We start from the raw sequence: 15,829 nt of genomic DNA on the forward strand, positions 1-15,829 counted from the left end.
TTTTTAAAAACATACAATGGCATGCATGCTAGCATATTGTAGCGTCGCTGGGAGCACTTCCTGTTCCCCAGCGTGCTTTGCGGTAGTGTTTTGGTGCAAATGCTCTTAAAGTTACATGTTTGAGCTACATAGTTGTTAGTTATTGTTCTACAAAAGTAGCGATAGTGTCTTGTCTGTTTTTGCCTTGCTGTGTGATGTTTTTAGTTGTGCACCATGACTTAGACTGTTGTGTTGAGTGATGACCATCCTGATTTCAAGTTGGTTTGATAAACTGAATGAGAGTTTTGCTCTTAATTTATCTGAAGAAAGAAAGCGATGTCGCTTCCTCACTGACTTCTGAGCGACACCATGCCGTGCATACCTGCGCCTTATAATACGGTGCGCCTTGTGTATGTGTTAAATATAAAAATAGCACCTGTAACTGAGACTGCGCCTTTTAATACGGTGCGCTTTATGGTCGTGAAAATACGGTAGTTTAAAATGAGAAAAATCAAGGTTTCTCCCAATCGTTGACACATCTCAGATCTTTGGAATGTATCAGAGGGAAATATTTTGTTTGTTTGTTTTTTTCAATAAAAAACAGTAGTGTAAACATTCAAGCCTTTAAAGGGTACACTAACAGTCAACAGTTGGTACACACTTCCTCATGCTATTGAATGTGAAAGTGTGTCAAAATTTTTGCCCGGTGGTATATATTTCAGGCTGATGTAGTTCCAAAAAAAATGTTTTTTTTTTTTTTTTTTTTTACAGTTTTTTAGGAAGCTCATATTTTTTGTCATTTGTGTCAAATGTGTGAGTAAATTTTAAGCACCTCTTAAGGTTTGAGGAGCTTTTGATTTGAGTATGATGCTTTTCATCGACAACAGCTGACATTTGGTCTAGGCTGCCCTCTTGAGGAATGTTGAAAGCTCATAGAAGCTAATGTTGAAACCAATTTCATTGCAGCTGGAAGGCATTGGGAAAGCATAGGTGGACCAGCATGGGAAAGCATTATTATGTGTGTGTGTGTGTGTTCCAGGTCTGAACACCAGCAGAGTATACTGAGGGAGATGGAGACAGGGAAGGAGGAGATGATTAAAGCAATGAGCAGGGAGAGAAAACAAACACGCCAGGAAGCTGAGAAGGCCAAACAGTTGGTACATCCACACACACAGACACACACACGCACACACGTGCACAGACATACATGCAACCACTGTCGCCCCAGACTCCACTCATCAAGCCTGATCTAAAATGATGCCTTGTTGGGCATTACAAGAACCACCAGATGTCACTATGTAACCATAAAAGTAGCATGCTAAAATGTTTCCATGTTGGCATCAGTTCTGAGTCACAGATGAACCAATCAGAGCTTCCCTTCTGCCCACCACCTCTTTGAGGGGTGACGCTGACAGATCCATTTATTGCTTTTCAGTGCACTCCAGCATCATGAAATAAAATATACACATTGATCATTAAATCATAATCATTTGTCATGTAATAAAAATGTTGTTTCAATATAATTGTTTAAGATTATATGTCACAATTTAATTTGCTAATGGACAGTTTAGCAAATTAAGTACATTTTTGATTAAGTATAATTTATTATCTATTTAATTGACAATTGTAAATTTTGGTGGACTACAGTCACTTTTGGGTGATTGACAATAGAAAAAAAAAACAATAGTAATGATTAAAAAAAAAAAACTTAAATAAATTGGGGAAAAATAACCTAACCGGAATTCTGGTGCTTTTTGCTTACAATTTATTTGTCAGTATCACCTTGTTACGAATTGTTGACACCATTTAATTAATTTGATCCAGATTGGATTCGACAGGAAAACCCATAACAACCTGTTGCGAGTTGTATGTTCATCTTACTTTAGATTAGTATTTATGTTTTTATTTATTTATGTTTTTATTTAATTTATTGCTTAAATTGGAATCTTACGTTAGTTTGGTCCTGTATGGAAATCCCATTTTGGAGATTTTTACACAGTCCCTGCAGTGAGCCTATGGATTAAATTTGTAATTCCATGCAAGTACTTCTTTCTGCCTCCTTGCTCGTTCTGTTTTCGTCATTCCCAGCTTTCTTCTCTTCTTCTTTCTCCAACCCTCCTGACCATTTTCTCCTTCCCTTGTTTCCTTACATTCTGCCATTGTTCTCTCCCAGCCTACCCATTTACTGTATCTTTCCCTGTCTCTTACTTGTTCCCTCCCGACCAATCACCCTGTCCGTCCTGCCCCTGGAGACTGCATTATCAGCGCAGTGCAAGCGGTAAATTGCACCCTGAGAGTTTCCTGGAGTTGGAGATAGGAGTGGCGTGGCGGGCTGATTCGGTGCAAGGAGAGAGGAGAGCTTGTTTTACACACCAGCCGTGGCCTATTTCACGTGACTCCTCTTCTCCTCTTGCACCTTTTCTCTCTTCCCTTCCCGCCCTCATTCCCCCGTTTGCGTGATAAGGCAGTGCTGTAGTGGCTGCCTTATCTTCACTCCAGCACACTCCCGCTGCTAATAGAAAGTCACTGGAGGGACATAGTGAACACAACACCTGGTCCAATAGGACTGGATGTGCTGATGCCAAAGGCGCCTTGTAATTACACTCTCCTCTTCGATGAATACATATGTGCACATTCACTTAGCTCTCACTCACTGAACTCCTATTAGATTATTTTCCTATTATGGCATTAGAGAACAGCGTGTGAATGCTCAATAAGGTAAAGAAGTTTCCTTCCCTACGGGTTACCTTAATTTGTTAACTTACTGACTCATGAACCCGTCACTACAAGGACAAGAATATCTCACAAAAGTGATTACACCCCTCACATTTTAGCAACTATTATAATTCTTACATTATTTCTACTCAAAGAACAATACTATAGAAATGGAACTTGAATATACAGTACTTTAGAATAGTCATACTGTGTACAGCGTGTATAGATAGCTCAACACACAGCAGTTATTGTCTAAATAGTTGGCAACACAAGTGGGAAGCAAGATAATTGTCTGTCTTGCCTACAATCAAATGGTGGTAGAGTCATGTTCAGGTGCTGCATGATTGTTGCTAGCACTGAGGAGCTGCGGTTCATAGAGAGAAACATGAAGTCCAACATGTACTGTGACATTGTGAAGCAGAGCATGATCCCCTCCCTTGTCCAAACACACCTCCAGCATGGACCAGCATGACCAGAATCATATTTGATTCTTTTGATGACTGCATCTGGCCCTCGGACATTTCTTAACACCATAACATTTATTACAGAATTCACAGGGTTAAAAATAACATTCAAAATAGAAAACGTTTTTTATGCATTTTAATTAGGGATGTCAAATCTTGACTTTTATTGACTACAATATTTTTCTTGTGACTTTTAAGAATATATGAGTTCTAAAATAAGCATGTTGTTCTTAGTCACTACATCGATTTAAGGAAAATGTTGTTATTACAAGGTAAGAAGTAAGCCAAATGCTCTTATAAGATTCTTAAATTCAGACCAAATTTGCGTTTATGAGGCTAGATTATTTCTCACATACGTATTCCAAATGTAGGAGTACTATTCTTTTTTCTCACAATATTTAGCATCTCTGATTAATCTATCATGCATATGGAAGGAAGCTGGTACTCAGGGTGGAGTGTACAGTATGGACAGTACAACATACAGTATGTTCCAACGGGGATTTGAACCCAGGTTGACTGATTATGTGGCTAATATACTGACCACTCGGCCACCATGCAGCTAATGTTTTCGTCTGTTGGCATATTAGTTACAGTATGCTGGTTACTTATTTTCTACAAACAGGAAGCAAATTATATGGATGGATTAAAAAAAAAAAAATAAAAAGAATGTGATTGTATCAAAGATTCACTTAATTTAGGAAAACCTATTGTCATAATTATCAGAATTTTTTTTGGCAGGATGTGCATGTAAATTCACTATTTTTTTTGTTTATAAACTAGATAAAAAGAGAGTCATTTTTTTTCACGTTGAATAATTTTACACATTTGCACAGATTTTATGACTACATTTAATTTAATAAATCTTGGTACGCTCTATGAAATTTGCTGTGCAGCCTTCACATTGGTCCGAAATCAGCAAATCTTTACGTTTATTTTTTGTGTGTGAGTCCATTCTTAAATTTAGAAAGTTTAGTTTTATTCTTAATTTAAGACAAATATTCTGAATGTGTTGTTGAAGATGAATCAAAATAAGGTTTTTAGCTTTTTATTAGAAAAAAGAACTAATTACCGGCAAAAAATATTTTGATAAGAATTGGCTAGCTATACTTTCTTAATGTAAGATTATTTTTCTTGATTAAAAATTGCATTGTTGTTCCAAAATCAGCAAATCTTTATAATATATTTTCTATGTGTGAATCTTTTTCCAGGTTTTAAGAATAATTTGTCAAGCAATCATGGCACTTGTTTGAATCCAACTCTTAGTATCTTTGTCTTTTTCAATTAAAAGAGAATCATCTCCCAGGACAAATAATCTAGGATTATATGGGATCAATGTCTCTGTAATCTCACTTAGACTTTTATGTATTTGTGCCCAAAATTTCTAAATCTCTTTGCAGAACCATAAGGCATGAGCCAGATTTCCTTCTCCTTGATTATAGCACCAACAATTAGGTGACTCTTTAGTCACAATCAAAACAATCTCAAAGGTCAAAACAATCTCAAAGGAGTCCAATAATAACGATGCAAAATTTTAAATTGTATGAGACGTATCCTAGCATCTCTTTACATTATTTTTTATCTTTTCAAAACATTTCCCTCCAAACTCTTTTTATCTATTGTGAGATTCACTTCCTTCTCCCATATAATCCTAGTTACATTAAGAGGTGCATCACCTAAAGTCTGTATCAACATTGCATAATATGTAGACACCTCATGGCCTTTTTTCACAGAAACAGATTTTAAAGTATGTGGCTTTCATGGCTCTCTTAGCCAAAAAGGTTCCCGACCTCTGCTCTAAAAGATTAAGGCAGGGCGAGATAACAATGTTCCATCCATCCATCCATTTTCTATACCGCTTCTCCTCATTTGGGATGCGGGGGCATGCTGGAGCCTATCCCAGCTGACTTGGGGCGAGAGGTGGGGTATACCCTGGACTGGTCGCCAGCCAATCACAGGGCACATATAGACAAACAACCATTCGCTCACACTAAATATTCACACTTTGGCCACAGTTTGGACATGTTCACTGTGAGGTGAACTTGTGTGTATTTTGACAGTAATGGCTGTGTGCTGAGTCATTTTCAGTAAATAGTAAAGCCATACAAGCTGTACACTGACTTCTCTAAAGTATGTGCTAATTTCCTTTTTATAGTATTGTCCCTTGAGAAAATATAAAATGTTTTCTGAAATCTAAGCAGGGTATCAAAGCCACCCCAGCAGTTCCTTATTTATGACACTAGATAGCAACAAAACCATCCTTGATAGATTGCTTATTTTGTCAGTGCCAGTGTAGCGGCACTTCCATTGTGATTATCTTATCTACCCTTTGCTTGTATGGTACAGTGGTCAAGTGTTTTGCACAGTGGCCTCACAGCAACAGGGTTCATGCCTTCCTGTGAGGAGTTTGCATGTTCTCCCTATGCTGGGTGTCTGGATGTCCATTGCTCTTTTGTATTGTATACAAAGTGTGAAATTGTACTTTTGGACTGACGGAGAATCTTAAAAAAAAAAAAAATTCACCTGCCTAACGCTGTAATGTACAGTAGACGTCCCTACAACGTAAATAATCCGTTCCGAGAACGTTTACGTTATAGGGTTTTTATGTTATACGAAGCGTAAAATACATGTAAATAACCTAATTTGTTCCAAGATCTTCCCAAACTCACCCCTTTGGCACTTCAAAATATTCAAGAAGAGATTTCAATTTGTGTGAACTAGTTTAAGGGCGACTACGATGAGGAAGGGAGGTTGAAGGAAGAAGCCTGTCTCTCACACAAACTCATGTACGCGCTGTATAAGTCAGCCAATGAGATGAGAGCGTAGGCGGTGCCCCGATAATCAGCCAATGACATGAGAGCGTAGGCGTTGCCCCGATAATCAGCCAATGAGAGCATGAAGCGTCAGATGGTGTCACCAAGTGTACTCTGTTAGTCATGGAAAATGGTTTCCCTCTCTGTTGCGCGAGCTATTCAAATCGAATTTCTGAACTTGCACCGACTTGACGCTTTATGTTATATGGAATTTCTTACGTAATACGAAAACTTTAGATAAATTCTTTACGTTTAGTGGAATTTACGTACAGTAAAAGGAGGTTTACGTTATGCGAGGTACTACTGTATATATTTATACAGATTGTATTGGCCTGCCTTTAAAATCTCGGCGCTTAAGCAGTCCATTCGAGAGACTCTGCTCGAGCACTTCTATCTAACAGTGCCGGGATATCACTATGTGGTCACAACAACAGTGTGCGCTAACAAAGTAAATGCTGAATTATGCCACAGCGACATCAGTATGGTGGATCTGGTGGATCAATATGCTTACGGCATAATGATGGTGTTGGACTCTATATGACTCTATCAGTATGCTACAGTATTATATAGATTTGCTAAATCTTTTGCTCACATAGTGCTCATCGAGTTGAGTGGTTAACGGCCGCAAAAGTAGCCTGTTTTTATTTATATTATTATTATTATTATTATTATTATTATTATTATTATTATTATTATTATTCGGGATTAGGTTGTGAGATAACTCAAACCTGCAATAAAAGCTTGTTCTGGTGGAATGAAGAGCGTCGTCGTCGAATTGTGCCACCTACCTTTATTGTGCATGCGTGTGCAAAAAGCTGTTTTGGGTGTTGTAATTGTCAAAATATGTGGCCCTTTTGAAGGAGAGTAGAGTCTTTAGACAAAACAGCCCAATACTAATGTGTTTTGTCATTTAATGAATGTTTTACACTACATCCAATTTAACGACATTTACGATGTATGATGATATTCATGTGACCATGTCAAAAATTGAGATCTTTAACAACATGAAGCAGCGCTTGATAAAATGAAATGTAGCTTTCTTTCATCCTGTTAAACAATGACATTTACTATGTGAGATATTTATGTGAACATATAAAAAATTGTGATCTTTAACAACATGAAACATTATATTACAACATCGCATCTTTAACAACATGAAGCAGCATTATGTTACTTGAGACTTGAAAAACACAGACTTTCTCTTACCTCATTGAACAATACTAGATGAAACTAGGCCTGTCACGAGAATAAATCAATTAACAGTATGATAAATAATAATTAACTCGATAATTTTGCCAACCTTGATATATTGACGTGAACATGCATATTTGTTTTCCTCCTCTCTCTCTGGCGAACAGGCTGGATGACTTCTTGCCTGTTGCGTATAAAACACGCCCGGAAGTAAATTTCAGCCCATTTGCCTATTGTCATTTTGTGACATTAAAAAAGTTTGTGACAAAGACGAATAAACAAACAATACAAAAGGGTGGAACTTCACTGCTGTGATTCCCGAGATCCCCACACCTCATTGTGCACCAAACATATCCAAACGTTACACATCATTAAACATAAACAGCGTATTCTCACGCAATGTTGCTAAAAGTGAATCAAGATAATGTACTGGTATATGCAAATGAGCTGACGTCTGCATTGACACACAATGTGAACTTATGAGTATTACCGGGTTATTTATCTGTTTTTTGTCAATATTCAGACAATAACGAAAGTGACACTGATTCACAATCAGGAATATTGTGATTGTTTGTGATTTTTATTTAAGAGCAGCGTTTGTGAAAAGAGACTAAGAGTCCGTTTTATTTTCATTGGTGTTTTTTTTGTCTCCTTTTTGTTTGTTTAATTTCTTATGTTGTTTGTTTGTTTAATGTATTTGATTTAAAAGCTCTTGACATTCCAATTACAATGTTGAAGACTCTTGAGAAATTAAAGTTTATTGCTTTTGATACGGTGTACTCGCATTATTATGCCATATATATATCATTACATTAATAAAAAATGGTCTCATAATGCTCATAAGCACCAAGAGCAGGCCAATGTTACACTAGGATTATAACGTAATTGTTTCAAGTTAGCACAAGTTGCAGGGGGAACGTGTGACACCGTACCAGAAGAGAGCCGGGCTAGTTATACAGTACATGTGACGATTGTACCTGCTGCGAAGTTGTGAATAAAGTTCTAGTGAGCTAGTACACAGCTGTAACCATCCACTCATTATGGTGAGTTAAGTAATGAACTAGAACAGTGGTCCCCAACCTTTTTTGACCCACGGATCGGCTTGTGTTCCCACAAATCTCCCACGGACCGGGTGGGTGTTCGTACATTATAGCGATCTAATTTATGTTATTTATGTATTATGTAAAACTAAGACATGAATAACATCAAATTAAAAGTACAAAATGAATGCCGACCCACACATCCACCAGTTCAAGTTCCAGCCAAGTTTTTCCAGAGAGATTATTACATCGCTGTTTGACGTGTGTGGTAAAAGGCAGTACGCTAGCATGAATTAACTTGAGACAAATGTGCACATTAGCACTCAATAAGTCATCAAAACCTACCTTTATGCATTCCCACGTAGTATCAGCATTTGAGACAAAATATGAGGTGAAAGAAAAATGGTAGAAATACAGTAGTAGTCTATCTGTGCGGCATGAGATAAAGTTAGCACACGCACAATGGACATGCGTCAAGTGAGACGGATGTAACAGAGAGAATCCGGCCACTTTTCAAAATAGAACATTAAAAAAATGAAATAATGGAAATTATTTTTTCTTTCTGTGCGGCCGGTACCAAATGACCCACAGCCCGGTACCGGGCCGCGGCCCGGGGGTTAGGGACCACTGACCTAGAGTGAAACAGCCGCTCCCTGGCTCCTGCTGGCTTTAGCGCTAGTCTTAGTTTGATTGCTAGCTGTCAGTCTGGCAGAGCAAAAGGGGACAGTGGCTGACTTTCAGACCTTTGCGGAGCTAGATAAGATGGGTTTCATATATAAGGACTGGTCAATCACTGATCCCCCAAAACTGAGGAAATCAGTGCTGATCAATCAGGCTGGCCTATAAACCTTGCAACCCAACCAACACTCGGGTGTTCCCAGCGTCACTCGTTTGCTCGTGACGGACCTGTGGTGCTTTTTTACATCGTATTTCAACAACTACCGTGGTTTTAATGTCCAAGCAGGAGCTGTAGAAATTCTACATTTAAAGGAAAACCGCACTTTATTTGGAATTTTGCCCATCATTCACAATTCTTATGTGAAACATGACCACACGTCTTTCTTTCCCTTTTCTATGCGTTCCAAAGCGAGAAAAACAGTTAGCGTGTGGGAGCTAACAATGCACGTAACTGGACACACCTATTTAGACTATCAAGCCCTAAAAAAACCCTCCAAAAAACGGCAACAATGTTCCATTTACATAACTGACCTGTATATTAACCAAGCTACAGCTATATTGTTATCGTAGCAGCTAACACGAAGAGCTCTTTTTCTGGCGTAGTAACACAAGCCTTGCTAGTCTCAACGTCACTCACAATGCCTCAGGCCACTACCGAGAGGTAACACTACCTACTGGAGCTCCTGCTGTGTTATTTGTGAGTTTGGAAAACGTAACGCTAGGTTATAAATCGTGCTTTGCATGTGTATTGTCGAAGGTTGTGGCAATAAGCCAAAAAGTTGGTCAGCTTTGAGATTCCGCACGCTACCAACTAAACACGATGACGGACTGAAGCAGTGGATACTGCCTCTCAACTTAGACCCGATGATATCGCGATGAAGACACAGTAAGATGCTACTTGGCTCTCAGCATTTTTTACCTCAGGACTGTGCTAAATTTACCAGCTCAACAGGAAGCACAAGTCTTGTGCTGAAAGATACAGCCGCCCCATCAGTTGGCATCCCAATGAGAGCAGACATTGTGAGTGACTGTTTTCATTATACTGTTATTTTATCAATGAAACATTTAGCACTAGTGCTACATGATAATGCTATGAGAATGCCTTAGTGTTTCACTATAGCTAGATCTGCCGAGCACCCAGAAACATTATTCTTTGCATGGGGGGAAGGGGTGTCTTACCTGATAACCCATAGCTCATCCTCCATATATTCAGGCTCAAAACGATAAGGTTCTGGATCCTTATTTGTCCAAAAGTAGTTGGCGGCGGGGGCGACTTTCACAAAATCTGCCATGATTAGTAATAGTAAACAGGCATGCTCTTTCTATGCAGCTGCTGTTGACCGAAGAAGCTTTAGTTCTGATCTATGGGCTATGTGAAATCAGTGCGCCCAAGAAATAAGTTATGGTAATGTTTAAAATGATAAAAATACGGCAAAATACTGTAAGTATTAAATATTGACATGAATGTACCTGTTACTGCATGGTCTCAGCATGTACATAAAACGATAAGACGTTGTTAGAGGTTTTTTAGAGGGCTTTATAGTCAAAATAGGTGTGTCCCATCACAGGTGTGAAGTATGTGTAAACTGTGCGGGGCTGCATGCCAAGAAAAGTTTGAAATGGTCAAAATTTGTGGCATGCAAACTAGTTGTGAACGCACCGCAACCTATGTGTAGGTAAACAATGAGGGCGATGCTTATCACAGCGTGCCTCAGTGTGTCTCATTCACATGAATAGGTTAACTTTGGCATCACCTCTTGGAGCAAGTCGGAGGGGGGATTGTCAAGTAATTTCTGTAGCCTCTTGGATCTTCCTTGTGATTTTCTTTTAATGAGGGATCATAATGCCCAAAGCAATGCCTTCTAGTCAGCAATTCCCTCTCCTACACTGTCAGTGCCTCTTTTTTTCTACTTAATTATCTCCTTCCTGCTCTTTTCACATTCACTATCTGCAGTTGTGAGAAAATATAGATTTATCTTTCCTTTATACTATTCATACTATTGTACTACTGTCGTGCACTTGATGTAAACACTACTTGACAAGGTGTAAATACTGTAAGTCTTGCGGGAGCATGGTCAATTTGTGCCAATACACACCATTTTTGGTCACAAATTGCATGCCAAGTGCATAATTTATGCATAAACAGAACGCAAACAGTGCACAAACTCGTCTTCACGCTTTTCAGGCATGCCATAAATAAATAAATAAATAAATGACATGTATTTCCATGGAAAATTGCAGGACAATGCGGAGGCAAAATGCGTGCAAGTGTAAACGCCGCTTTATAGGGATGAGCAAGTACACCACTATCTGTATCTGTTCACCCATCTAAATTATTTGTATCTGTACTCGGAGTAGGTGGGGCATAAACCGGAAGTGGGTGTGGTTTAATCAGAAATAGGTGGGGCTTAAATCTGTACATTATTCTGAAATCTATATGGATTGATCAGAAGTTGCTATATTTATTGTTTATTATTTAGCTATATGTGTACTGTGTATGTGTGCAAGTGATATTTAAGACTTTATTATTTAATTTTTTTTAATGATCTGTGTGAAGTGTGATTCATGCAAACATCCACTGATGGCAAAGAGGGAAATAATCTGTCAGCCTTGTTCACTGTATTTTTCTCAAAAGCACCGTGTTCAGTACAACCAAAGTTTTCCAACTGACTTTATATCACCAGCCAAATTGGTAATGGTCATGATTTAATTTGTTTGAACATGGATACAAGTTACATTGTAATACATCACATATTACAATTCACAGTTCCACATGCCCAAAAGGACTAGGAATAAGCAAATCTTATGTAATCCATTCTTTTTACGTCAATTGCAGTACTTTTGTCCATTTCCTGTATTCCAAATACACTCTCTTCTAGTTGAATACATAGAAAATTATTGAGATAATGTAATAAATAATAGAAAAAAATAGTAGCCAAGTTTCAAATTTAGTCAAATTTCTGGTCAACGTAACTACTTGATTTGACAATCATAATAAATAATATGAAATAGACAAAACATAGTGCTATCCTCATTAAAATATAAAAACCTATAAATGTTTGGGTGGTTTTAGTTAAAGCAGACACTGTTTTTTCATCTGTGTGATATTGACAAAGATCAGATCACATTTGTTGGTGATTTTATGCAGAAATGTGAGAAATTCCAAAAGGTTCAGATACTTTTTCATACCACTGTAGCATTTTATGTACATAGTGTTTCAAGACTCTTCTTCCTTGTACTTAGCAAACATCAACTGCTTGTATTGTTCCTTGAAATCGCTCATCTTAGTGCATTGTATGAGTTCTGCTCAATCCGTTCCATAATTTGATTCCACATTCTGAGATGCTGAAGGATTTTAGGGTTTTTCTGGCATATAAATGTGTTAAGATAAATTTTTCCCCGAGGTCATATTTCTCCTCTTTTGTATAAGAATTGTATGACATTTTTAGGTAGCAGATTACTGTTTGCTTTATGCATAATTTTAGCAGTTTGAAAATCAACTAAATTGTCAAATTTTAATCATTGTGATTTTACAAATAGAGGATTTGTATGTTCTCTATATGCGGCATTCTGGAATATCCTAACTGATTTTTTGCAGTATCTTTGGCGAGTAAAGTGGAAAAAAAAATAGAGAACACCGGCGTTGTCCTAGCGGTGCACCACTGAAGCCGGTGTTGCTTTAGCCTTGATTTAACGGTAGCGAACGTTGGTTTAGCGGTGACGCGAGCGGTGATAGAGCGGCGTTCTGCGCATACGGATCAGTTATCCATGTATTGTACATAACACATAATGCTGCATTGCTTCAGTGTGAATTTGAATTGTATTTTACATCATCTGCAATGTTTTAATGGAAGCTTAGGTTAGCTTCAGTGTATATAGAGATTGTTTCACTGTGTGAAAATAAAGACATCAGCTGTCAGATAAGTTAGAAAGAAATTGCATACACAAGCATTTTCAGCAACTGTACAGCAGAGGGCGCTAAAGTCAAAGCAACTGTCTGACCCACAGACGGCTATTCCCAAATGGGCTTCATGAATTCCATTGCAGATGAATTGATGGACAGCAGATTTCTTCTTTCTCTTCTTTTTGAAATTGCTTAGTACCTTTACGCATGTTGATTTGAGATGAAAGAGTTGGCAAGCATTTATGAACTAAACTTTTTTTTTTCCCCCGCCGTGAGCCTGAAAATGGGGGTGCGGTTAATACACGGGTGCGGTTTATACACCGTGATTTACGGTATTCAATATTGATATATATTTCTCGCCACTTTATGTTGTATATTTTTGATCTGAGAGTTCCAGCTCTTTTCATTTAATGACCCCCAGAAATTTGTTTTTGTTTGTACTTTCGATGTCCACTCAATCCATTTTTTTTTGCAAGTAATTCATTCTTATTAATACATTTGTCCAACCTGCAGCAAGCAGACGGAAAAAAAACCCCAGCAGTGACTGTGACACGAGCCGTATACAGCTGTCTTGTGAAATGCACTGCGTACGTTACGAAACAAGTTTAAGATTGCGTGCATACTGCAACATATTGACAGGGGTGTAATATTTTACCACGCTTATGTATATAATATAGTATGATAGCCTTACAGGCAGAATCTTTGATGCAGCTCTGTACTGTGCAGGTGTACCTGAAGTTGTGGCCAGTCAATGCAGGTTACTGTTACCACAACAAAATGCTTATACTGTAGGTAGCACGCCTGTTTTATGATGACTTCATGGAATAAGACAAAAATACATTTCAAGTAAAAAAGTGGTCATGCTACCCCAATTGAGTTGCATAAGTGACTGACACAACACGAGAAACAAGTGTACCAAGTAACTTTAGATACAAACCAAAATAGAGGCGAGCTGAGGAAAACCTAATAAAGTGGAGGCAGTGGGCAACGCCACACGAGGCATTTTCAACTTGGCAATTGTACCGTGTATGTGAATGAGGTACCGATCAAGTCCTCTGTGGCTCTACCCTAGCCAATAGTGGTCGCTGTGTATGGCTGGCCAATCACAGATCTGGAAGAATGAATACACATAATGAGGATTTTCTTTCATCACGATTACGTATAATGACAAGATGTACTCGTTTCATACTCGTATTCGGCAAAAATGCATTATTCGTAACGTCTCGTCTCGTTCTTGTGAACCCAATATCGTGTATGGTCTCGTGAGCTGAGTGTATCATGACACTAGAGTCAAAATTGATAAAAGAGGTTTTGCGTTTCGCTTCAAGCGGACTCTCATGCCAGCATGTAATTGGGGTTTGGCATCTGTTAAAGTGGAAGCTTAAACAAATACGGTAGTTGAGATTCCTATCTTTTCCATCAAAATGTTAGTTCAAGAAATTGTTACTTCAAGCATCACTGGTAAATTGAGCCAGATGTCTCCTTTGATTGGGCTCACCTACCTGCCTTGTTTACACTTAATGACACGTCGTCAGCTGGAGATCCGGCAGCGGCGTCGCATCCCCTCTCCGACATACTCAGGGAGCCCATTCAGACTTTAGTAATGGGTGTGAAAGAAACAGCTGTGAACCCACACACTCGCGAGCGGAGGCAGATGGGGACAAGCTTCATTACCCAGCTACATATTAGCTGGTGAATTGCCCCATGTTTTATCATGTACTGCTCTGACTTGCTTATTTAGCCAGACATATGGTGCCTCTGTGATATTAAGCCATTTAAATGAGTGAAAAACAAGTTAAAATGCGCACTTACATTTTTTGATCTTGAATTTCAATTGATGTTACATTTTTCAGGCAAGGGTTATCGCTGAATGAATATTCTGATATGTGCTTTGATATGCTTTTTTCTTTATGGATAATGTAGTGCCTTAGCTATCATTTTATTCCATTTAGGCACAGTGCTTACAGTCAGTAGTGTGAAAAAGCAGATGTAATAAGAAAAACAGAAGTAAACAAGAGAGGAAAATCAGAAAAAGAAGCATTGATAGATCACAGAGGGTTTAGTGAAAGGATAAAAATGAGTGAGTGAGAGGACGAGGATGAGGCTGAGGTGCTGATAAGCCAGCATGTGTATCAGTAATTGTAATCTGCAGGAGTTGATATGGTTCTGCATATTAAGCTATTAGGCTCACCGGGTCTATGTGTCTATGTGTGCGGATTTGTGTGTTTTTTCTGTGTGCTTGCAGTTCAATATGCTGCACCTTATTCCATGTAACTTACACAGGCAGGTGCATTCACAGATGGGAAGTCAACTGCGTGAGTAAAAAAGCGGCTACAAAATGAATTTAGATTTTCCGTAAGATACACTTTAGTTTTTCAACTGCATTAAAGTTTACTTCCATCTAACACAGCAGTGTAAGTTATTATTAAAAAAAAATAGAAGTAGTAGCTTGCAACATGACTTTCCATGCAATTGTGGCAAGTTTGAATCACACTGGAAAAAGAAACAATACATGATTGGTTTCAGCAGCATTTATTATGTGGCAATCCAAACAACCATCTCATTCATGGTGCTAACAAAAACAACACAATAAGCACAAAAACAACAGTCAACAATAATGCACAACACACATGCCTAAATTACAGCCATATCTTCTCACCACAAAGCATGATGGGTAGCTTGCTGGACACACTCTACCAACATGTGTTTGTTGCATTTTGTGCTCAATTGCAAAACATGTCGTTGGAGACGTTTACGTCTGTGTCTTTTTGTCCCACTCTTTAATGTTACATTGTTGTATGTGATATGACATCTATAACGTTGTACAAGTGCAGAGTAACCATGTATATGTAAAAAGTGGACAAAGTACACAATATCTCTTCGTGGATACACCCTCTGTCGCAGACAGGCGTGGACATGCAAAGCTCTTTAGCATTAAAGCTACAGACACACAATACAGTGTTTTCCCAATAGGACTTACTAAAAGCACTTTTAAACTGTCTAAATTCCAGCATCAAGCACCTCTGAGACTTATTTGAAATATTTGAA

The 15,829-nt window shown here is 38.3% G+C and overlaps 1 protein-coding gene across 2 annotated transcripts in view; it reads left to right on the forward strand.

Moving 5' to 3' along the window:
• LOC129194316 (MICOS complex subunit mic25a-like) overlaps positions 1–15,829 on the forward strand; it is a 75,748-nt gene that overhangs the window by 8,042 nt on the left and 51,877 nt on the right. For both annotated transcript variants that reach the window (XM_054799463.1, XM_054799458.1), the window contains exon 4: positions 1,019–1,136. In XM_054799463.1, coding sequence (XP_054655438.1) covers positions 1,019–1,136 — 118 coding nt within the window. The remainder of the gene's footprint in view (positions 1–1,018; positions 1,137–15,829) is intronic.

Source organism: Dunckerocampus dactyliophorus, chromosome 1 (assembly GCF_027744805.1).
Source record: "Dunckerocampus dactyliophorus isolate RoL2022-P2 chromosome 1, RoL_Ddac_1.1, whole genome shotgun sequence".
Taxonomy (NCBI): domain Eukaryota; kingdom Metazoa; phylum Chordata; class Actinopteri; order Syngnathiformes; family Syngnathidae; genus Dunckerocampus; species Dunckerocampus dactyliophorus.